The sequence below is a fragment of the Acartia tonsa genome, chromosome 1 (genome assembly GCF_053477335.1).
Source record: "Acartia tonsa isolate MP-2025a chromosome 1, ASM5347733v1, whole genome shotgun sequence".
Classification (NCBI taxonomy): Eukaryota; Metazoa; Arthropoda; class Copepoda; order Calanoida; family Acartiidae; genus Acartia; species Acartia tonsa.
Genome location: NC_137260.1, coordinates 24,057,111 through 24,082,801, shown reverse-complemented (window position 1 = coordinate 24,082,801; position 25,691 = coordinate 24,057,111). Strand labels below are relative to the sequence as shown.

At 31.4% G+C, this 25,691-nt stretch overlaps 1 protein-coding gene and 1 long non-coding RNA gene across 3 annotated transcripts in view; one reads left to right on the top strand and one right to left on the bottom strand.

Moving 5' to 3' along the window:
- The window catches only part of LOC145315578 (ATP-binding cassette sub-family C member 5-like), an 87,616-nt gene extending 71,196 nt beyond the window's left edge, over positions 1-16,420 (bottom strand). For both annotated transcript variants that reach the window (XM_080155567.1, XM_080155561.1), the window contains exons 1-5: positions 16,350-16,420; positions 3,787-3,909; positions 3,059-3,152; positions 2,134-2,226; positions 210-307 (exon numbers count right to left, since the gene is read on the bottom strand). In XM_080155567.1, coding sequence (XP_080011693.1) covers positions 210-307; positions 2,134-2,226; positions 3,059-3,152; positions 3,787-3,909; positions 16,350-16,399 — 458 coding nt within the window. In that variant the 5' untranslated portion in view covers positions 16,400-16,420. The remainder of the gene's footprint in view (positions 1-209; positions 308-2,133; positions 2,227-3,058; positions 3,153-3,786; positions 3,910-16,349) is intronic.
- On the top strand, positions 9,833-15,099 carry LOC145332638 (uncharacterized). The gene is made up of 3 exons (XR_013884247.1): positions 9,833-9,884; positions 11,388-11,487; positions 14,919-15,099. It is a non-coding gene; the product is annotated as an uncharacterized LOC145332638 (long non-coding RNA).
- Positions 16,421-25,691: the final 9,271 nt, after the last annotated feature.

Here is a 25,691-nt window from a genome sequence, read left to right as displayed (position 1 = left end):
AATTAAGTGGAGGTTGGGGGTTTTGTGCACGCTTGGCACTCTGAGGTTACGCACCAATTATCCTTTTGTACATTGTTTCCAATAAACAGCTGGTAATCAAATGTTAATAGTGCTTAATTTTGTCGGGATCAGGTTTTAATTCCATTTACAAGCGTTTGGGAGGTGGGAGATTAATATGAATGATAATAGTATGTTTTGTTTGAATGTACCTTGATTTTCCAAATCTCCATACTGCTCTACTGAGAGAAGGTGGGCGTACCTTTTCAGGGTTGCTACTGGTCAGTTTCTCACTCTCATAACGATTCACCTTCAAAAAGACATTATTTTTAAAAATATTCAAGGATTATTTCTCGAGAAATTGTATTTTTACATGAAAAAAGATTAACTTTTTAATTCAACTCATTTTAAAATATTTCACGTTAAATTTTGATCTTAACATTTATTTGTTCTAATTGTACTTATCAAAATATATGTATTATGAAAATTTTGCACTTGCAAAGAAAAATTTACGTAGATTTTTAAAAGAAAAGCAACTCTACACGTTAAGATAGTCACGATTCCTGTAACAGTTAGGTATGATTTAGAAATTAAAGGAACTCTATAATATGTTTTTACCATTTAAAACAAGTTTATTTTTTAAAAAAATATAACATGTAACTATCCTATTCATCTGATTTTTGGAATAATTTTCTTAAGACAACAAGGTACATACAATATTATAAGCAAAGCTTATTCTTAATCCTGAAAATATAAGTATGTATATCCTTAAACTAATTAATTTCTATCTTGTGGAATTTATTATCCTTGTTTATTTGGAGCTAATAATTTAACAAATAAATTTATTTCATAACTTTCTATTTAGTAAGCAAATTAAAGTAAAAATTTTAAATTATTATATATTTGGGGTATAGTCGTTTCATCGCTCCTTAAGGGCGATTCTTCGTATTTTTCACAGTAGCTTTTCTCCTATTATTAGCCTTTGCGGGGGGCTCTAACCCTGCGGGGCAAATTGCCTAACCATGTGGGGCAATCGCCTAACCCAATATAACCTAACTTAACCTAAAATAACCTATAAAAAACCATTTTAAAAATACGACGAATTGCTCCTTAAGGGGCGTTGCCACGAAAGGGGCTATTCCCGATATTTGTATTGTCAAAGAGTACCCGAACTAAATTTTAGGACATAATTTTAAGTACATCGTTACATATTTGTTTAAGTAAAAAGAAGAAAAACAAGGATGACAACATCCATAAAAGCGAAGCACTGAAACGGTAGGACAAACGGACATTAACACTTGTATAATGTCAGAACTGAATAATCCAAATGCGAATGTATAAGAGTCAAAGCAAAATTGTAAGTAAATTTGTTGAAAAACTGCTTGATACAGGATAACGATTATAGACACACTTACATTTTTAGGACTTGATTATAGAGTTGCTTCGCTTATAATATTGTACTTTGTTGTCACATGAATCAGTATACCAATAATCAGACCAATTGGATAATTTGTCACATACAAATTTGTTGTTAAAAATGTAAAAAAAATTAACATGTTTAAAATGGACGTACGGACATTCTTGTAATGATTATAGAGTTGCTACGCTTTCTAACTCGTATCTAACGTTTACAGGAATCACCATGCAAAATTTGAAATCGATAGGACAATTCTAACATGCCTAAATTAACGAAAAAAGCTATTTAAAAAGTAAAAAAATCAACATGTTTAAAATGGACGTACGGACATTTTGGTAATGATTATAGAGTTGCTACTCTTTCTAAATCGTACCTAACTACTAAAGGAATCATCATGCAAAATTTGAAATCGATAGGACAAATCTAACATGTCTAAATTAACGAAAAAAGCTATCCGTTACGGACGGACGGACGGACGGACGGACGGACGGACGGACCGACCCTAATTATAGAAAAGCTTCGCTTTTAAAAATATCTTATGCACTTTAAATGGTGGGCCTACTCTTTAATGTACTTAAGACTGTCCGTTTGAAGACAATAATTTTCATCTATTTTCTTATTTCATCTTTCTTCTATACTATTTGCTGTGATTGTGCAGACTTAAAATTATCCCTTTAATTTTCGTATCCACGGACTACAAATTACGAAATAAAACTGACCTCTTCATCCCAGAACCTGAGTAATCTTTTGGCATTTATTTCTGCTTCTTCCAAATTATCCAACTCATATAAGTCTGTTGTTTCCAAACCAGTCTAGAAACAGAAAACAAAACTGGATTAGTTTTCATAATAACTTATGCCTTTTCTAAATGAAAAAAAAGTTTGAATTTGTGCAGAAGGTTTTTCATTTTTTTATTTCATCAACTAAAACCTGCATAGTTTTTGCATCCTCTATATTTTCTCTTGGCCTCTACCATAAAGACTTTACATTAAATTTTGTATTTTCCTATTATTTTACAGTCTTTTAATCCACTTGTTATACCACCCCCTGCCTCCTCCTACCCTCCCTCGAATTTTTATGTAAGGGAAAATAACCAACCAATTTTTATTTCTAAAAATGATATCAGAGGGATATTGTAGCTAGGCTTTGCTTGCTGATAAAATAGAGTAAAACTTTACATAATCCTTACATAAATTTATAAAAATGGATATTAATGATATCTAGAATCGACATGATATATTGCTTAGTTTGTAATTTTTAGTTACATACATTATGTAAATTTTATATCTTTTTAAAGATTACAATAATATTGTGTTTTACATAACAAGATAAATCATGACAAATCCATCTAATTAGAAAAAGGATTTAATGTACTGAATATTTATCCCAAGGAAAAGAACCTTTTTTGAAAACAATTTTGGCCAGGAAGTGTTTATTACCAATTTCATTTATAAATTCTGATCCAGTCCGATGTTATCCTTAAACGACTTTGGCTTTAATCAAGTGCCGTTTTAGAGATCTTTAGATACGTAGTTGCGCAATAAATATCAATAGGGCGATATAGTTTATCCATAAAGATTTTCATATAACTAATATAAAGCAGAAAGTAATTGTTTCAGAGATCTTTTAACAAACATAACTTACCCTGTAACCTTTCCACATGATAGGGTTTAGAAAGTCGAGGGTGATGTAATTCATCCATCCCACTCGGTTCAAGGGCAACACGTTTCCTACTTTTCTAAAATAATGAATAATTTTATCAATAATATACAAATAAAATTATTGTTTTTATAAAAAATGAATGATTTGCCTAGGTTTCTTTTAACATTTATAATAGGGTGTTTGTGTGAGCAAGGATTAAAATAGCGTTAAAGTAAATTAATATCCTCTTAAATGTATGAGAAACATGGATAGACTCGAGTACTTGCTCTACAAGGCAGCAAAACATACAAATTTGATACGCCCCAAAAGAAGGGAGGGGGATGTTGCCCCTCATTTTAAATTTTTGGCAATTCTGTTATCTATGGGTGATTTCTTTTCGGAGAGGGGTGATAACCTACCCCAAAATAGGACCTATGAAGAACACAGTAATAGTGTCTGACTAATTATGACGTAACAAAAAAAATTAGCCAATGAGATTCTGTTATTGACCAATGGTAAAATTTATAGTGGCCTCTCATTGGCTATTTTTTTGTTACGTCATAATCAGTCAGACACTATTACTGTGTTCACCTATGAAAGCTACATTGTAAAGGAGAACCATACCGGTTAAGCGGTTAGCAAGACCACTAGATAAACACAGATAGACAATGACATCCTGTTACCTTAATATAAGAAAAATTTACAGAGACGCTGCGCAAAAAAATACTTACCCTTTTCTAAATGGAAAAAAAAGATTTAGTGAATGTTGATATCTTTCGCTCCAACTCTTTTTCTCGTACTTGGCTTCTTCATCAGATACTTTCTCCTCAATGCTTCCATTCCTACACTTTTTCCTTAAATAAATAAGTATGTTTAAAAAAATAATCACAAAAAAAAATATTTTTTTTATCTATAAAAATACGCTAGATAGGGCTACATTTTGGGAGAAAGTTACACCCTATGAATGTAAGGATGTGTAAAAGGCTAGTAACTTCAAATAACTTAGAATAATACACAGAACTTTTGTTGAAAAGAGTTTATCATAGAAAAACACAGAGGTCAAAAGTAGGAATTTTGTGTTTAAATGATTTATTCATCTTTTGGAATAAAACATACATGATAAAAATACAAACAATTTTAATTAAAAGGAACACAAAAATCAGATACATGATTTTTAAAAAGGAGGTTATTTTAGAGTAAAGAAACAAAAAGATGGTAAAAAAGTGCTTCTAAATACCTTTTTTAACATCTTTAATATGATTCAAAACAAACCATAAGAGTAAAATGTGAATATAGAGAAAATTGTAAAACTAAACTTAGTTCAGAAAGAGAAGTTATAAAAATTACGTAGAAAGTTGAAAATTCAGGAGAATTATCATTTGCAGTTGAATAGAGCAATCTATTTCAATTTGAATAGTGTCAATTTATATAGTTAAGAAACATTTTTTTGTAACTTGTATTCAATGTTACAAATGGTGTTTTTTAACTGGTCATTTAACCTCCCCTAAACATCAATCTGAAGGTTCACACATCCCAAAAGCTTGATTAAGGTATGAAAATCATACTGGAGAGGGGGTAAGGGAATCCAAAGGTAGGAGAGAGAGTTTAAAGAATTGTAGTTATCCCCCCCCCCCCGAAAAAAAGGTGTATAAAATATATCAAATTCAACTTCTCACATAATAAATTTACCCTGACAATTTTTTGTGGGGAAGGAGGAGGAGGGGGGATAAATTGCTTGCTAAAATCTAGGATGTCCTTTGGAGAGAAAGGGCAAATTTTATTCAAAGAAACTTTATCCACACGGCTAAAAATATAATAAAATTACATATTATTTAGTGCCATAGTTTAAAAAGTAAAACAGATGAGTTTCCTTTCAAAATTTAAGTCGCATATGAATGAAAAAAGTAAAATCAAATGATAAAAAGCATAGTTAACAAAACCAGAATATTTACTCAAAATATAATTTGTCTTTTGATATTATTCTAAAAAGTTTTTACCAGATATATATTATTGATGTTTATGATCGTCTACATAGTTTTCATCAAATATATAATTCCCAACAATGAGCATTGGGATATTGAGAAAAGAATTACATTATGGCTGTGTTTATATTCTAGTGGTATTGGTTGATTTTCAAAGACCCAATTGAGAGTCGGCACAAGGTCCTTGGGTACATTATTGAACCCCTTCCCCTTCTAGTGTTTTACTCTAATGTTAAAATATATGACTAAAACAAAATATATAAAACGGGCGCACTAGCATTGGTCATGCCAGAAAATACTTAGGAATGTGATTTATTAAGTTGCCTAAAGTTTTTGGCTCCAACATCCTCAAATATCTAAGCAAAAACTAGAAAAACACAACTTTTACTAATGGTATATCGAATAAATGAGAGGAGAACGATATAAACAAACAAACAAATTAAGAAAAAAGTTACAAAATTTACAAAATTTATCCTAAAGTACATGGTGAAATATAAACGATAATAATACGTTTATAATCTTAGTTAAACTGAGAACTGTCTGTTTTTAAATGCGAAGCTTTTCTATAGTTAGGGTCGGTCCGTCCGTCCTTCTGTCCGTACGTCTGAGACGGATAGCTTTTTTCATTAATTTAGGCATGTTAGAGTTATCCTTATCGATTTCAAACTTTTCATAGTGATTCCTGTAGTAGTTAGGTACGATTTAGAAAGCGTTGTAACTCTATAATCATTACCAGAATGTCCGTAAGTCCATTTTAAACATGTTGATTTTTTACATTTGAACAACTAATTTTTATGTGATCTAATTATCCGATTGTTCTGATTTTTGGTATACTGATTCCTAGGAAAACAAAGTACAATATTATAAGCAAAGCAACTCTATAATCAAGTCATAAAAATTTAAGTATGTCCATAAACATTATCCTGTATCAAGAAGTTTTTCAACAAATTTACTCACACTTTTGCTTTGACTCTTATTCATTTATATTATAATTTTTCAGTTCTGACACTATACAAGTGTTAATGTCCGATTGTCCTACCATTTCAAAGCTTGGCTTTGTGGTTTACACGTAGCATTTAGACACTTAGTATTTGAAGTGGAAAAAAACGATAGCCCAAAACAATCACAGGAAAGTAAAAAATTCAGTTTTTTTTCAGGGGCGATTTTTCTAGGGAAGTGGAGGTGCCCTCCCCCAAAATAGTTATAAACCTTCCCTGGACCTATAAGATGCTTTCTCAGAAATGAGAAACATATTGATCAAGCGGTTAGCGATATTAAGCTGCTGATGGACAGACAAACATCATGTTACTTTTATATGAGGATATAGAACATACAAAAAATTTCTGAATTGCGTAAATATTTTGAAAGAAAAGAAATTTAGCAAATAAAGTTTTTGAAAAAATGTATTAACTGCTTGCCAAGTCTCATAAACTGTGGTAAACAAAATTTACAAATCTAAACTAATTGAAAGACTTGTGAAGGAGCTTTGCTAATAAATCCTACTGCATGTGAAAATTTGAGGAAAATTTGGGAAATTTGGCAAGTGAGATAGGACAAGGGTAATTTCATTAATTTGATTTAATTTCTTTTTTGCACTTACAGAGTACAGATTTTGTTAGAATTTGATAGCTGCGGCCTTTTTTAGCCCCAAATCAGCTACCTTTTTTTAGCAAGCCTTGCAAACATTTACAACTTTTATGAAAAATCACAGCTACACCCAGTCGCCTCAATTCCCTTACAATTTAAGAGGGCAATATTCCTCAGAGTGCCTTCTTGAGCACTGACATCATTCACCCCCTTATTTTGGAAAGATTGGTGATATGAGCAGTTTGTTTATTTGTTTGTTAATTCAAGGTTATATTGGGTACTGGAAAGCACTGCACGTTTATGGAACTGAAGGTTTAGGCCCAGCAGGGTTAGGGCCCCCTATAGGGTTAAGACGTAGGGACACAATCTACACCTCCTTATTTTTATTGTGTTTTCATTGCTCGACAGGCCTTTTGCAGGAAAGCACCTGTTATTAACTCGATGGCTGCTGACTGTCACATAATTGTTTTTATACATTATATGATAGTTTAAGTTAATTACCATATTTCTACATATATACATAGAACTTATTTATATTCTAATTAGTAGGATAATTAAAAATAAATATTATTCTGGGACAGAGACAGATAATAAAATGAATTATGTCACGTGGTGTTTTTTATACAAACCTTGTGGCTGCAGTTTAGGGACCTATGTAAGGCTTCCCTAAATTGATATCTCAATCGGTTCAAAATCCTAAGCTACAGACGAAAAACTTTACTATTACTATGGTGGGATTTCAATTTTTAAATTACATCCTTTTTAAACTCCTTAAGATTAAAATATTGTAATAAAATAGAAATATTCAAAGCAGAAAAAGAATTGAAAACTGTTTTTTATGAATTCTATTGATATTCAACTAATTGTTTTTTACAAGACTTTGCAGTTTGCTCGTGAGTGGTTCATTAATGTGCAATTGTTATCTGTACGTTTGTTAATGTGTTCTTCATATTAATAGAAATTAATTTAATTTTTGTACAAACAGCTACTTTAGACAGAGTTTAATTAATTTTTTATAATTTAGTTTAATAAATATTTATCTTTTGCATGATAGATAAAAGTTGTTAATGAACTAAATCATTAAAAAAATTATTTTACAAAGCCTCAATTTTTGATTAATTTTTCAAACAATGCTAAGGATTAATCTATTATTAGCTGTTTTACTGAAACACATAAATGTTATTAATTAAAGAAGCGCAGCTACTTTGTGCCTGTCCTTCCCGTTTGTTATCCTTCCAAGATTTAACTGGTTTTTTTTGCATCATCCATTTATATAAAAGAAATAGGATGTCTGTCTAGTGTTTCTAAGGGTCTCTTCTATCCCCACCCTAAAAAAACTAAATTCAAATGTGGAGAGTTAAAACCCCTTCCCCTTACAAAAGGTGCCACCTAGAGGCTTTATACTATTAAAGAAAGCATATTATGTAGTGTTTTTTTATGATCTGCTTAGTGCACTGACGGAGAGACTCACAAACATACTTTGGTTTAATAACTTTTGCTGGCATTATTCTATTTACGCTAATTGTTAAGCTATGCTACTGATAAACATTATTGTCCTTGCATTGTTTGTTAGCGTGTGTATGATTTTGCACTTATTATATTTACGCGAAAAAAATTCCAATGCAGTCGGTTTCTCAGTATCTATTAGTAAGTGTGTGTGAGAAAAAGTTATTTTAAGTGAGAGATACACTAGTCAGGAGTTTCAATTGATTTCAATGTTATAAAGCATTAGCCTGTTAATTATAATCATCTGCAAGTTCATATGTATGTTTGCTCATTTTTGGCTCAATAAATTTAATTCTTTATTCTTAAGACTACTTTTTACAACATTTCGAACCCAGTAATATTGTCGGACTGATTATGACGTAAAAAAAAAATTAGCCAATGAAAGGCCATTATTGACCAATGGTAAAATTTATAGTGGCCTCTCATTGGCTAATTGTTTTTTACGTCATAATCAGTCCGACACTTTTACTGGGTTCAACATTTCATTTTGTATTCAAAATTGTATTTAAAGTTTTAAAAATCATAATTCTTATAATAAAGTAACATGATGTTTGTCTGTATGTTTGTACCGAAGGATCTCGCTAACTGCTGAACCGATCGGGTTCTCCTTAACAGGGTACCTTCTCATAGGTCCCAGGAAGGTTTATAACTATTGGGGGAGGGTACCACCACCCTCCCAAGAGAAATCACAATAATTCGAAATTTTTTTCTCGAATAGAGACTCCTACGTAACATTGCAAAGTATCGTAGAAATTAAATAGAGACTCCTTCGCAGCATTGCAAGGTCTCGTATTATTTTTTTTAAACTCCAAACATTTCAAGTGCCACTAGAGACCTCTAGGGGCGTAGCCGCTAGTTTTATTTAAAAGTAACAAGATGTCTGCCCCCCTCCCCCTCTGAAAATTGTTCTTTCGTTTTAAAACTTGTAGATTAATTACACCGTTATCAATACAAACACCTCACTAAGAAATGTGTTATATAGAGTGCTAATGTGACCAAACAATTTTTCTTTCAACAATTTTTCAAGGTTATTAAACATATTAATAATCTTATGTGCTAAAAAAGTACATGTGTCTGGTAAGATCTTGTAAACGGCTGAACTGATTATTCCACAATTTTTTAGCAAAAATCCTTAATTGAAATATTAAAAATTTGGTTTGACATTAAAACTTAAATGATAATTAATTAGGGGGGGGGGGGGGGTAGTATTAATTATTAATTGACTCTATTCTGAGATAAATACGAAAGAAATAAAATGATTTTTTCTTCATCCTGGTTTTTAGATATTTACATTTTTTCTCCAGTATCCTTGCTCTGCTTTTATGGACATAGATGTTTTGTTATTTCTATTCATGTCTTAATGTATTGCAAGATAAAGATTTAGATATAAAATGCATTACATTTAATAGTTATCAATGAATTATATAAATTTCTGTTAGATTATTAAGCAAAAAATTTGAAATAGCAAAATAAGGATATCTAAGTATTCTTATAAGGATTCTACTTAGTTGCTCATTTAACGATTTTACGATTTTCATTTTTGTGTTTCCATTTTATTTCATTTATACTAGAGCTCTTTTTGTGATAATTGAGAGGGAAACATGAATTAGACAAGCTTCTTTAAAAATATAGTCATCAATTGTATAATGTATGTAATTTTTTATTATTGTAATTTTCATATTAAAATAAATTTTTCAGGTGGTTTTCCTCTTTAAAAATGAGTACAGAACGTCAACTAATGTTATCTACAACAAGTAAGATTTGTAAAAAGTACCCAAATTTAAGCATCCAAAATTGATTTTTAGATCAAATGTTTCATTTATATTTCCCGGGTTCTTGGCTTTAAAAGTGTTAAAATTGCTAAACAGTGCGTAACTTAAATCCTTTTAGTTGAGTAGCTTTGCTACACAAAATGTCAGAAATCGTAATATATACATACATAGCTTTTTCCAAGTTTTATTTCAAATGCCAGAAAAACAGTGTTTTTTTTATAAAGTGTCCAGCAAGGTTCCTGCGGGGTTAATATCAGTGGTGTCCTAATTTTGCAAAGATAACCTGTACCCAATATAAGTTAACCTAACCTAATTTGAAAGTAAGTAATAGATAAACACTTGAAAAACTGGTACTTGCTTACATGTGGTAGACTGGAGATCCGAAACCCCCCCCCCCCGCTTAGTTTTGACAAAAATCAAAAATAAGGGGGGGGTAGTTTTTTAATGTCTGGAAAAGGCAAGGAGGAAAAGTGCTCAGCAAGGCAAAGACTTAACCCCCCCCCTTAATTTTGAAGAAAATCAAAAATAAGGGGGGGGGTAGTTTTTTCACTGTACAACACGCCAGAAAGTTGAGTGAGGTAAATCAAGAAAATCCAGTATACCAGAGGGGAAACCTTATTACAGGGATATTCATGTTTTGGGGCATAATTTCCTTATTTATTGACTTTGGCCAGTAAAAGGTTTTAATTTTGCGCAAAATTAAAACCTTTTACTGGCCAAAGTCAATAAATAAGGAAATTATGCCCCAAAACATGAATATCCCTGTAATAAGGTTTCCCCTCTGGTATACTGGATTTACTTGATTTACCTCACTCAACTTTCTGGCGCGTTGTACAGTGAAAAAACTACCCCCCCCTTATTTTTGATTTTCTTCAAAATTAAGGGGGGGGTTAAAAACTACCCCCCCCTTATTTTTGATTTTTTTCAAAACTAAGCGGGGGGTTAAAAAACTACCCCCCCCTTATTTTTGATTTTTGTCAAAACTAAGCGGGGGGGGGGGTTTTTCGGTGCTCCGGTCTTCACATGTAAGCAAGCACCGAAAAACTACCTACTAACAATCTATTTTATAGTAATTGGGTGGGGTGGGTTGCTATGGTTGACTATGCACTATGAGGAAAACTGGCAAACCCTTTTGCCTTTACAAATAATGGATAAGATTAAAATGACATTAGTTAAAAGAAATATTGCTTGTCTGGATGTAGTTAGGCATTAGTACATTGTCCGGTCATTTATGCAATTCTTAAACTAATAAAAGTCGATTTATGCTTTGATCTTCAGGGATAAAACGCTGGAGGAAAATTTCATGTGCATCCCAAATGATGATAAATAAATTTACCATATTTTAGATAAAAAGTTTAGAGAATGTAATTAAGAAAACCAGCCAATAGATATTTATTAAAATTATCTAAAAAAAAGTTTTAACATGGCTATTTTCATTCTTGTTTATACCTTATAAATCAATCAATACTTCATTATTTTTTTTAGGTTTACTACAAGCGGACGTTACTACATTGATCTCGACTTTGGTTTTAGCTACGTTCTTCATAAAATCAACTTTAGCTCTGTTAAACCTTTCTACAAAAAGGTAAAAATTCGAAACTGATGATAGTGCCTAAAAAATGACGTCATACAATACAAATGACCAATTATAGGCAGTACATCAGTATGAAGTATCTAAAAATAAGTATGTAGTTCACGCTCCAACTTAATGAACAGCTGCTACTCTTAAAAATATCTTATCCCCTCTCAATACATACTAGGCATATGTACAAACATATATCTGGCCACATTCCTATGTAATTTACTATTTTGTTTTATGTAGGGCATAGGTTTCAAAAGTACCACAATAATTGGCTTAAAAATACCAAAGGATTTAAAGGGCTAAGACAATGGCTGATAAATTAATGTACATCACCAATTATGATTAAGTTACCCAATCTGTAGATTACAATTAGTAGTTGAAACGTTTCGACACTCAACTTGAGAAACCAACCAATCACAATTCAATAAAAGTACCCAACGTTGTTATTTCAACTAATAAGAAAACGTTATTTTGAAACTTTGGGGACTAGTGTAATAAACAGCCCAATGTCCTCTCCCTCCCTGTTATCTAGGGCATAGGTTTAAAAAATTCACACAATACTGGCTTAAAAATATCAAAACAAATAGTACGTCTTTTTTAGCAGAGATTGTGTTAATAACTAAGACATGGAATCAAATTCTTTCTACAAAAAAAAATTAAAATTAAAAAGATTTTTTAAACATTTTTTACAAATAAACAAGGATGTATCATTGCATACGATCAAAGAGCATCCAAATATTTTATTATAGATAATGGTAAACCAGGAGGAAAATTAGTGTTCATTTGATTATTATTCTTATTTGTTTACAATATTTGTATATTCCACCCTGAACTTTTTATGAAAGCAGAGATATAATCAATTTTTTCGGTTTTGTGCCTTTAAAAAAGGTAATGTATGATTCTATTTCCCCCACTTATGGTAGTGATATCATCATGGTCGATAACATTTTTAATCACAATTAATAACTTATTTACAAACAAAATATATAAATGTAGAAATTAACCACAAACCCCAAAAAATGCTTAATGTTCTAATCTAGTGACGGGGCCATAGACGTCCAAGGGGGGGGGGTAATGGGGCGATTACCCCCCCCCCAAACGAATTTTTGATAAAATTTAAATTACCCCCCCAAAAAATTTTACCCTGGGGGTAAATTTTGGGGGGGGGGTTAACAAATTTTACCCCTGCCAACAGATTTCAGGGGGGGTGATTACCCCCCCCCCCAAGCAAATTTTACCCCCGGGGTAAAAAATTTTGGGGGGGGGTAAAAAAATTTGCGGCGCGCTTCGCGCGCCATTTTACCCCCCCCCCCAAAATAAAAAGCTTGGACGTTTATATTATAGATAAATCATATATACTATAAAAAAAAAAAAAAATGATTTCTTCTAATATTACCAGGGAAGGAGGGGGTACATCGAACAAGTCCCCTAGTTCATTTAAATAAGTTCTCTCAACCACCCGCTTAAAGCATTGCATTGGGGTATTTTATCCATTCTCAATTGTTCAGTGCAAAAAGCAGCATTCAAAATTTGTCAATCTTATTCCCTAAGAACCTGACCTGGGTTATGCCGATAAAAAATAATAATATGTAGTGACATTTAATGTATAAGGACTATACAATTGCCAACGTTTAGTTGTTAGTTTTGTACATATTGTAATATTCCAGAAAGGAAGGGATTGAATATTAATTCATTTTATGTTGAAATCTTATTGTTTGGAATGATTCAAGACAAAAAATCTTCTGATGATAAAATTTACTTTGAATGCAATGACTTAGATACTAGGCAGGCAGCCGGTAGTTTGTAGAAGATATATAAATTTTCTTAGTAAGCCCAGTATAATATAAGTCTGTGCCATTACATCCGTTTAAATATTACATTTTCAAATTATCATAACCGCAAACTTCCGCTATGCTAAAATCAAATATAATAAATATCCCTGTAAGTAAGTAATTCTTTTGCGAGCATAAATGACTTTATGTGTAAGTCAAAGTGCGCAATTTAAAGGCTACCCCTTACAACTATTTTGGATTGAATTGCCCTTAAGACAAAAAATTTTAAAAAAATTTCTTAAAAGTTCAACGAAAACTTGTCCTGTACAAATCTAGCCAGTGAATCAATCAAACTTCTATTATGTATAAATATAAGAATTATTTTGTACATGAGTAGCGAAGCAATAGCAAGCTTACAACCTTTAAAATGAGCAAAAGGTTAGAAAAAATTAAAGGCAATGTTAATGAAATAAAACAAATGCAAATTAAATAAAAGCAAAGAAAATTTTAATATTTGAGTTGCTCAATAAACTCTAATCCGCCAACAAGAATAAGGCATGAGGGGTGACATAGCAGGAATTTTTAAAACTTTAATATTGCCGCTAAAATGATCATATCACGTGGCTCATTGTTACCAGCGGAGTATGATTGATACATTTTAGCGGCAAATTCATAAATTTGACAATTGCAAGACGGACGTAGAAAGCAATCTTTATAAAGCGTTGCTTTGCTTCTACAAATCAAGGGATACAAAAGGATTAGAATTGTCTTCTTCAATAAAAATATATTCTTATATAAATTGACTAGCGGCTTTGTCCCAAAAGGTTTGATCAAACTAATTTTTCGTATTTTAGATTTGAAAGGAATTTTTTTTTTTTTGGGGGGGGGGGTATTTTATTTTATTTTTTGGGGGGGTTGGGGATGTCCCACCCCCCAAGAAAATAGTTATAAACCTTCCCGGGACCTATGAGAAGCTACCCTGTAAAGAAGAACCCCATCGGTTCAGCGGTTAGCGAGATCCTTCGCTACAAACAAACAGACAGACAGACAGACATCGTTCTACTTTGTATTGTAGATTATGGATCAAATTGATTTTTAGGAACCACCAGAAATGCTCCAAGCGGCCTTTAGGAGCGGTTTACTTAGCGGAAGTCGAATAAACACTTTAAATTTAGGTTTTAGTAAGAAAAAATAGAGCAGGGTTATTATCTCAAAATAGAAAATTAAAAGCATAGGTCCTATCATTCAATGGTAAATAATCAATCGCTGTAAGTTCCAGTACAATTGCTCAAAAAAGAAAATAATATAATAAAGGGGAAAAAGCTTCGGGTAATTTTATTTTTTAAAACTGCGTTTTAGCCTAGACATGAATATTAAAAATAATATCATGTAAGAAATGTAAGATTTCGGGATAAAGCAAAGCATAAATAATATTTATAGCAAAAATCTAAACATTGACATTAAAAAACAAAGACTACAAATTACTCTTTGACTGCTTTTTACTGCTTACCTTTCTTCTTGTATCTAAAGTTTGCTTAGCTTTCACTTAGTGAGCTAACTGTGGACATAATTTGCCTTGTAATGTTCTCAGCCGGAATAAATGGTTATTTCAAAGACGACCAATGCGATAATTAACTATTACTATAAATATTTATTTTTTAGATCATTTCACAGAAGAAGAAAGAAGAGATCAGTAAATGATAACATTGGTGAAATAAATAATTTCATAGATGTACCATCTTTTGTAATAATAAATCATCATTAATGCCAAATTTTTATAGTAAAAGTAAATTGTAGATACATGTTAGAATTAGAAATATAGTTATGAATTATTCAGATAACAGAAAGGGGAATTCACCCTCTGGCAAAACCATGTACACGCCACTGCTCTGATCATTTTAAACATTACCAAAAGAAGTAAATTTGATACTTGTGTTTAAAATAAAATGCATCAGTTTTATGAATGTAAGCAAATGTTTTCAAGGCACACAAAATATGATTGGCAAACGGCCTTACAACATATAGCTTTAGCTAATATATTGAAGCAAGTAAAACAGATAAATAAAGTTTGAGATTAGCTAGCTAGACCAATTCCAAAATTCAATCTGCAAAAATTATTGAAAAATTGAAAAGTCTAAAAAGTTGGACGTTGACCGTTTTTAGGCAATAGACATTTCACATTCCCCTCAACCATAATTATTATTTAAGTGCTGATATATTTTCAAATTTAAGTGTTCAAATATTCATGAGACAATAAGACATACAATTATTAAGAATCTCTATAACTACTTAGTTTAAATCTAAATATGATCATATTAAGCATCCTTGATTTGAATCAATCTTACAAATGATCAACATTTAACTTTATGAAGAGAAGTCACTCTATATTTAATCATGTTTGTTTGTCCTATTGTAGATTTTCGTGATCTTTACTTTAATCCTTGTTTGATACTTTTTTAATTAGATGTAAGAAGATTTAAGTTTTAAAAGGAGATGAATAGCCACCCTCGTAGGGGAGAGAGAAATATTCAGTAAAATTATTTTAAAAAAGGGAAGGTAGTTGGGTGGTCGACTGGTGAAATAAGTGATTATTCCAAAAGTTTGAAATTGAATCAGAATTAAAGTTAAGCAACTTTTACATTTCTTTTATCTGCCAATTATAAAGATAAATGTTTTTACCTTACATGCAGACAAGTACATCTACATTCATACATGTAGGTAAGAAAAATACGCCAGGTCTGTAAAAAGTTTTTTTCTATTTTTGAAGAGAATGAAATACCATTTATATATGTTTGGTTAATATCTTTTAGGGATTATTCGTTCATATTTTTTATTTAAAAAGATTTTTTGGGGTGTGGGGCAGTATTTTTCCCCTCTTCTCTCCTGGGTGAATTCTTGGAGACGAAAAGTACTAAAGGAATAAATATTTTTGTTAACGGGGTCAATAACCCCATCCATGTAAGTGCGGTTTTAAAAAATTATAGATGCAGCAGTTATCTGATCAAATTTTTCGAATATTGCTTTAGAGTTGTTTATTTTCATAAATATATTTTTAAAAGGAATGTTTACTCCTAATAAAAAAACGTTACTAACCTTTCAGTTAAATCTCTGTCATCAAAGTCATAACCTTTGTTATCCGTCATTTTAAATATCTGAAAGAACAACAGACTAACAATAAAACTTAGTATAGAGAAGCAGAAGGGGTGAGACCTTGACAAAATGTCTCTTTTAAATAGAAGGTTGGATTAGGTTAATTTCAAGCAATTTCAATTATATACCTTAATCTAATGACAATAACAGTTTGCTTAAACATAAACTGATTATTCTATATTCCTTTTGTAAGTTGTAAATTTAACAATTCCTATGAATTTAAAACATCTTCACTATGAAACAGTTCCACGCAAATAATGCCATATTTCTACATGTTATACATTTTATTACCTATTTCATCAATGCGTAAAAAAAGAACACACTAGTGCACTTTAAAATCACTTATTTTCAAATATGCTAAAACATTTTAAAACTGGACACTTTTTGAGTGAAAACAACTTGTGGCTGTGCACTTTTTAAATATTTAAAGATATTTGTTGTGACAATAAAAAAACTGGTAAATTAATTTTGTGTAAACCAGATTTCTAAATATATGTAGATTGTGTGGAGTAAAGATGAAACCTTTAGAAATCTGAACAAAGTTTCATTTTTTTAAGTGATTAAGTAAATTGCTGTTTCTATGAATTTGTTGTAAAAGATGTATTACAGTATCTATTAGTCCTTGGTAGGCAATTGTGGATGCTGTAAATCAACTGAGACAGAAATCTTTTGGCCAATTACTTAAGATTTTTTTGGCATGGGGAAAACTATGAAAGGGAAGCGAGAAGTGACCATTCTGGGGTCAAAACCTATAAGGGGGATTTAAGAAGAGGAACGGAAACATGGTTTGGGGGAAAGAAGAATTAGGGAAAGGGATAACTTTGACTTCTGTGGCGCTTAAAAAGCTACTTTGTAATTGATACCGAGCTAACGCGCATTCAACGCACACACAAACGCACGTACACGAACAACCATAAAAGCGCTGAATATAGTACAAGTTGAGAACAGAAAACAAAATTATGTAAAGTTTGAACTTGTAAAAGTTATTTCTCGCATCGTATTATAAACAGCTTTCCGCGGTTATAAAATGTACAATTATAAGATTAAAAGCAGTTTTAACCCCGGGATGACCGAAGGCACAGGCTACAAAATGTATGTACATTTTTATATTCGTAGAAAACTGGATATGATACGATGCTAGACCTATTTTTTTAGTATGACTGAGAACCAGTTCTAATCCAACGGAAATTAACTAATTAAAATAACAGACTCTGTTTGTCTATATTACAAAGATTTCGGTTGAGGGGAATTAAAAAACAGTGTACTTTTATTACTCCTGTGTTCTACGCTTAAGATAATGCTTCTTTTTTTCTGTTATCTTTGCTTACATATTATTATTATGCCCATTTTTATGGTTTGTTTTTGCATTGATGTAAGTAGTCATCCTTGTTTGATATTTTAAAATAATGAAACTAGACTTTGAGATTTATATGTTTTGTAGTATCTTAATAATTTGAAGATTTATATATCTGTTTATCTGTCAAGATAAAGTCATTTGTAATAATGCAATAACAGATTTTCTTAGGATGGCTTCGAATCCGATTTATTTCCACTGCACTGGTTAAAAGCCAGTTCTAGAAAAGTGTATAGAAATTTTGCGAGCTAATTTTTTTAAAAATTCATAATTTTAATCTGTCTTTGACAAGGGACAACAAAACAAGATTCTTAATTGTTAATTTTTTTATCCGCGGTCAGCTGTCTATGATACCATGTATAATGCATTGCATATATATTAATAAATTCAAATTTCAGGTTTCAGGTTTTTATTATGAAATAGTGTACTCTGTACACTACAGTGTACCAGGGAGGGAGGGGACATTGGGATGTGTTTTACACTAGACCCTTAAGTTATATTAACGTTTTTTTATTCGTTTGCTTACCAACTTTGAGGACTTTCATCGAATTTGCATTGGTTAGTTTATTAAGTTAAGTGTCAAAGCGTTTCTAAAACTAATTGTAATCTTCAGAAGGGGTAACTTTGTGTATCATCATTGTTAGTAAACATCAATTTTCGGTCATTGTCTTATCCATTAAGATCCCTGACAGTGTACACTATTTGTAAAGTGTTCAAAAAGATTATCAAGGTAAGATAAAGTTGAAGCAAGAAAAAAAGCAGATTTATTACATTCCTCGGATCTGGTACAATATACGTAGGAAGCTATTTTTTGGGTCGCTCAACCCAGTTTCGCACATCATTGGAGCCAGCAAAACCTCGCTGAAAAATTATTTGGAATACGTCCAAGACTAGATAATTCACAAGAAACACAAAAAAGCTAAACAGTCGCAGTATTTTAGCTAGCCGTGTGCTAATTATACATTATGATTATTGACTTAGCTTTTACAGAAAACTATCTTTAGCCTCGGATATTTTGCCAGTTTCATTGATGATTAAACCTAGGCTGTTTGGTCAGTCGGTTGTTTCCCTCACTATGCCTAGTCAAGTCGAGCACAAAGAATCTACATCATCTTCCTTATTTTTAAATAATTTGAAATTTAGGAGGGTTATATTGGTTTCAGGGTATCCCTGCAGGGTTCTGTGCTCCACTTCTAAACCACCGGCCAGCTGTATGCTAGTAGCCTTTAAAGTTACAAAAAAAATAAAGATAAAATAAATGCATTTCTTCGTATATCCGACTTGACAAAATTCTTCTTAAAATATAATGAAAAGAAAAGAACCAAAAAAATTTCCTTGTCTACAATTTTATCCATAAACGGCAATGGGTACTCTGCTAAAATCAAGTAAATTTTTTAATTTGTTGGAATCTACTTCAAAATTAATTTTGTCCATTACGTAAAAAACCATACAGTTTGCAGCGGTATACTCCTATAGGGAAGGCAATTTTTCCTGTTATACATATGCTATAAATAGGAAACTAGCTATCTCACTTTTTCCGTATGGATATCTAGTCGGAAAATATAATATGTTTTGTAATTATTCCTAAGACCAAGGAGCATTATTGCAAATAACTCGTGTTAGTCTGATTGGCAATTTTTAATTTCCTTAATTTAAAAATCTTTATTGTTGACGTTCTTTGTTTCCTTAATATCATTTTTATTCCCCTCTCTTAACCGCAATTTAAGGAATGCTCACATACGCTTACATAACTAAATAGTTAGTATGTACTGTAGTAATTAAGTCTTGAATAATTAATAGGTAATTAAATTTCAAACTTTTATAAATGATAATAATAGGACATGAACTTTAATACATTTCGTACATAATAAATACGTACTTTTCTCAAATTTTATACATTTGAAAGTGTAAGAATTGCATGGATTTGAAAATGAATTTGATAAGAACCGGTTATCAACCATAATGAAAAATCGTGTATAGTGTCGTATTATAGACAATTTTCCACAAATATTAAAATAAAAAACATAAAAATAAAACTAGTTTTGTTAACACTGGCCTTCGGCCCATCGGGGTTAACAAAAAATCTTATAATTTTTCATTTTGATACAGCTGCGGATAGCTTTCCATAATACGATGCTATAAATAACTATTATTTACCTTTTTAATAGTTATGAGACGACATATTTTTTAAAGTATTGTCTCTTTGAAAAATGTTTAACTTTCCTGTACAGAAAACAGGAGAAAATATGATAGCCTGATATCTAGTTGCCGAATGTGTACGCAGTTTCCTGAGTGTTTCCTCATCCTAGCTCAATATTTACTACTAGCTAAAAAATCTTCAAACTTCAAAAAAAAAATCAAAAATTCAAATTTATAATGTATAATGTATAAATCGTTTACACATTCAAATTTTGATTATTTCAAGGGAAGTTTGAAGATTTGTAGCTAGTAGTAAATATTGAGCTAGGATGAGGAAACACCCAGGAAACTGCGTACACATTCGGCAACTAGATATCAGGCTATCGAAAATATGCAACATTTGATGAAATAAAAGGATAAATAATGTGAGATAATTGTATAAAAAAGAAATGATAATTTATATACAAAACTCTTGATTAATTCCAGTTTGTTGGCCTTGAGAGGCCAAAGTCCAGCAAATTGCTAGTAATTGTATAATTTCTTTTTATCTTTTTGTGAAATATTGTCTATAGTGATATGATACATAATTTTTCAGTATGGTTTAAAACTGTTCTAACTCAGCAAATATCAATCGGTTTGGAAGTAATACTGGAAATATGAACCATAGGTTTGTTACCTTATTATGTTGGCCTAGGCTTTCAAGCAAATCAAATCAAGCATAATTCTACCACCAATTTGCATTTTTCAAGAAAAGGTTGCTTAATTTACATATTTCTTTTTTTCTCCATAAAATGCCCATCCCATATTTTCTTGATATGATTTATTATTTCTCCTATCTGAGTAATAAATGCCTTGTAATGTACTTTTAAGATTTGTATCTGCCTTAAGTACAAAGTAGAACAATGTCTGTCCATCCGCCAGTCTGACATCCGATTGAGGAAAAAAACTGGTATATTTAATGTTTATGAAGTTTCTCAACATAATGCTACTTTTCATACCTTTATCAAATTGATTAAATTTTAATTTATACAATAAACATTTTCATCTTATTTTATTTTTCCAAAACATTTTTTATTTACTTTAAAGGGCAACTATGTCAAAATGGCCCTATGTTATTAAATGGTTAAAAAAGGGAAAATAGGATATAGAAGAGAATCAAAGCTTTATGAAACACTCTGCGTGTTCAAAAATACTTTTAAAATTTTCGTTTCATTGCTTAAATGATGATAATGTTTTTTTTTTAAATTTATTACGTGCCATGCATATTAATGTTGACACAGTACAAATTTGAATAATTCATCATCCCTCCTAATATATCGAATAGTCATGGAAGTCGTAACCACCACACCGGGGATTGTTAGCAACCTAGAAATTAATTACTATTTATACCATGTCAGGTATGTGAAGTATAATATTCAGTGTGGGGGTTGATCCATGAACAGTGAATATCTTTAATGCAGGGCTCGGCTGAGGCTTGTTGGATGGCTCAATTAAACTTTTGTGGCTTAGACTTATTGGGTGGCCGAGGAAGCCGCGCGGCTGGCTGGTGGCTCAACTCAAATTTATTGGTTTTGAAAGCTGAGCGGCTAATTAATCAGGCTTTCTTAGACCGCACGATTGAGGTGGCTGTGGCTTGGCTATCGAGTCATGTTTAACATTCATATAGAAAAAAACACTAGATTTGAATTAGATTTGAAACATTTAGAAAATTAAAAATTACGTCTTTGCACAACAGAACAATAACTTTAAACATCGTCAGTGATTCTAAGCATTATTAAAGTTTTACATATTGAAACAATTAAAGTTATGTTGATTATTCTTCGTCTGAAAGGCCTATGTTTTTTATTTTTTTTATTTCAGCAGATAGTCTATTATATAATTTAAACCATGAAATAGTATGTTAGATTTAAACATGAATATCTCAAATCTAAATTTATTATACAGATAACACATGACTTTTTAGTGCGCAGGGCTTGTTTGCAAGAATTATAAAGTTAAAGTGTACATTGGTACAATAGTCGTTTAAACCATAGTACGTATTATGTCCAATCCGTGACACATAATTGATGTGTACATTTATATTGAGATAAGGGAACATTTCTGGGGAACGATAAATTTATTGAAAAATCCTGCAAATAGCAACAATTTTTTAAAAATTAGCAGAGGCTAGCCGGATACTGTCGATTTTTTAGTAAAATTGTTATTGCTATCGGATGCATAGAATTAATATGAAGGATTGTATCCTAAAGTTTACCTTAACCATGAGGGAGTTGGTCTTTAAATTGCATTGGTTCCCAAAGTTTTATAACAATTATTTTCTGATTCGTTGACCCCCAAACTTTCATTGAATTTTGATTGGTTGGTTTTAAACTAGTAGGATTACACTTTCAACCAATAACTTTAATCTACGGAAATTTAAATTTATTGTCCATTAATATTCCTAACTTTAACAAACAGATCTATAGTTATATTCTAATCTTTGACATAATTCATTTAGCCAAACTTTTGGAATTCTTATTATTATTTTTAGAATATATGGTACTGTCCATGATATTACTGAAGTCAACATATTTTTGACCATTTAAACCCGGGGCTTTCTACTGCATTTTCCAACAACGTATATGTTTAATTGTAACAGGAATATCAACATATTTTTTATGTTTAAAAGTTGTCCATTTTTGGAGATTATCTACTTACAAAATAGAAAAATATCTGAAAGCATTAGGATCTTGATAAACGATGAACAAAATTTATTTTGATATTTAAGTCAGAGCAACTTTGCTTTTTAGTTGTCGTGATAACTCTTGTAGTTTTCGAGGTACCAGGGGGTGCTATGTAAGCCTCCCCCCCCCACCCCCCCTAGTAAAACCTCTTCTTTCTTGAACTTACAATCTTAGTTAGTTTCTAGAAATGCTTATCAATTAAAATAATCAACTGGACCCAATAAAGCATACACCGCTTCCAAAGATTTATAGCAAATGTTTTATTTTTTTTATTTTTGTATAGATTGTTTACTGCTTTGATGAAATACACCTAGATTTTTTTAAATGTGGACCTATTTAGTATTTATACCACTTTATTTAAGCAATACACATTCTTAAAAAACTTTTATTAGGATTATTTAGATCATAAACACGAATAATTTAATGATACAAAGAAATCGAGTCGATCAAATAGTAGCTAATTGAATATAAAAAAATGAGAATTTTCTAAAATCATAGAAAAGTGTTTAGGAGTACCTATTGAGAACAAAGGTATACCCATTTGTCATGTAGGCGTAACAAGATTGGGATTTTTCTAAAGCTAACCCTTTTCTGTTTTAATATCATTTGTCCTTGTTCACTGTTCATGACATATATTTGGTCCCAAAATAATTCTAAAAACTAAATCTCTAATCCGTAAATTGGTGCACACATTTTGGTACAAAAAGGCACTCATTTTTTCATTTCTTCAATTTACACCAAGTTCTCTATAAATAGTTTAATATTTCTGGGAAAAGTTAGCTACATTAATCGTCTAAAAATATTGCCGCTCGTATTATTGGAATAACCATGTGTTATTGAATATAAACAAAATGTATCCGCTAGAAATCTGAGAGCCCATCTAGGGTAATAAATGTATTGTTTCCTAAAACAGGTAGCGCCGCATACCAGCAGTCAAAACATGTTAGTCAAATGATAGAAAGTTGTCCCAAAATTTAAATTTAATATCACAGCAGAATACTTGACTTTTACTCTGGTTTAGTATTATTTTTGAAATGTATCAAAAATTTCTTTTAAATCTGCAAAAAGTGTACAAATATTCACAAATTATATAAAACAACAAAAAAAACATAATTGAGTGATTATTTTATTCATAAATTTTGTTTTAAGCTATGTACTTGTCGCCTATGGATTCGCTCCTTTTAAATAGTGTCACTATTAGACCAATAAAATGTGATAACCCCATGCCGAAGTTATTAAGATATTACTCCCTTGCCGATCAGCCTATTGTTCATTTCAATAATTCGCAGCTGCCGCTAAGAAATTTGCCGATCCCAAATATTAGGGGGGTTTTATCTGGAATCCTCAAAACTGTTCAATACCTGAACCACGCAAATGGGATTTTAACGCATTATATTAGAGCCGTTTCAGAGATCCAATGCAACCAATACTACTTGTGTTATTTCCTAATTGAAACAAGGGTAAAAAAATGTTTAACTTTAATTGGTTTATAAGCAACTTTAAAAAAAACTTTAGTTTTATATGAGAATGAAAACAAGGATGACAACAACCATAGGTAGCGAAGCACAAAAAAATATGATGGAAGGACAAACGGACATAGTGATTATTGAATATTATAAAATCACCACCTCTTTAAAAAAAACTAAATGCATTTGTATATTATAGCATAACCGACAGACTGACGGGCCAAATAATTTACATACTGGATATTCATGGGCATATAGGAAAAAATCACCCTTAAATTTACGTACTGACAGCTGGACCGACAAAATGAATCATAGAGTAGATTCGCTACTAGACATTTTTGGTACAATGTTCTGAGCAAATGTTCTAAATATTTAATATTCATTTTCTACAATTGAATCACTTTAACATCAAATTTGTTTATGTTCGTTTGTCTTGCTGACTGATTTACTGAACTTCGCAATTATTGATTTTTTATCCTTGTTTTTAATATTCTCTCTTTGGCATTACTATTAATCCTTATGTTAATCTTGTAATTTCAGATTTTAAAAATTCAAAGAATGAATTTAAGTATTTACGTCATCTATAATACAAAGTAGAACGATGTCTGTCCGTCTGTCCGTCTGTCTGTCCGTCTGAAGCTTAAGATCTCAGTAACCACTGAACCGATTAGGCTCTACTCTTCAGGGAATATACCTACTGGTCCTGTGATGGTTTTAAGCTATTTTCTTGGGGGGTGGGACACCCCTAACCCCCCACAAAATGAAAAATACCCCCCCACCAAAAAAAAGTTTTTTTTTACTTTTTCTTTTTAAATCCAAATACGAAAAATTAGGTTGATCAAACCTCTTGGGGCAAAGCCCCTAGAGGCTACGGGCGAAGCCGCTAGTCTATAATACAAAGTAGAACGATGTCTGTCCGTCTGTCTGTCCGTCTGAAGCTTAAGATCTCAGTAACCACTGAACCGATTAGGCTCTACTCTTCAGGGAATATACCTACTGGTCCTGTGATGGTTTTAAGCTATTTTATTGGGGGGTGGGACACCCCTAACCCCCCCAAAAATGAAAAATACCCCCCCACCAAAAAAAAGTTTTTTTTTACTTTTTCTTTTTAAATCCAAATACGAAAAATTAGGTTGATCAAACCTCTTGGGGCAAAGCCCCTAGAGGCTAGGGGCGAAGCCGCTAGTAATTTATAAACTACATGTACCTAATTAATCTTTGGAGAAGCGAAAATTTTCTATAATTAGGGTCGGTTCTTTTCGTTAAATTATGCATTTAAGTTTTATGTTACATTGTCCTATCGATTTCGATCCTGATTCCTGTAACAGTTGGGTACAATTTAGTATTAAATAAGCGTATCAACTCTATAATTAAGAACAAAACGTAGGTCCTACAGACTTATATTAGAGCCTCTCTATTTGGATATTGTCCTCCTTGTTATTATAAAATAAATGGTAAAATATTTTCTCGTATTCATTCGAATCCGGTGGATAGGAACCGGTTCTCATCCATACGAAAAAACTATGTCTAGCATCGTATTATATCCAGCTTTCTACGAATATAAAAATGTACAATCATAAGAATAAAACCAGTTTTTTTAGCC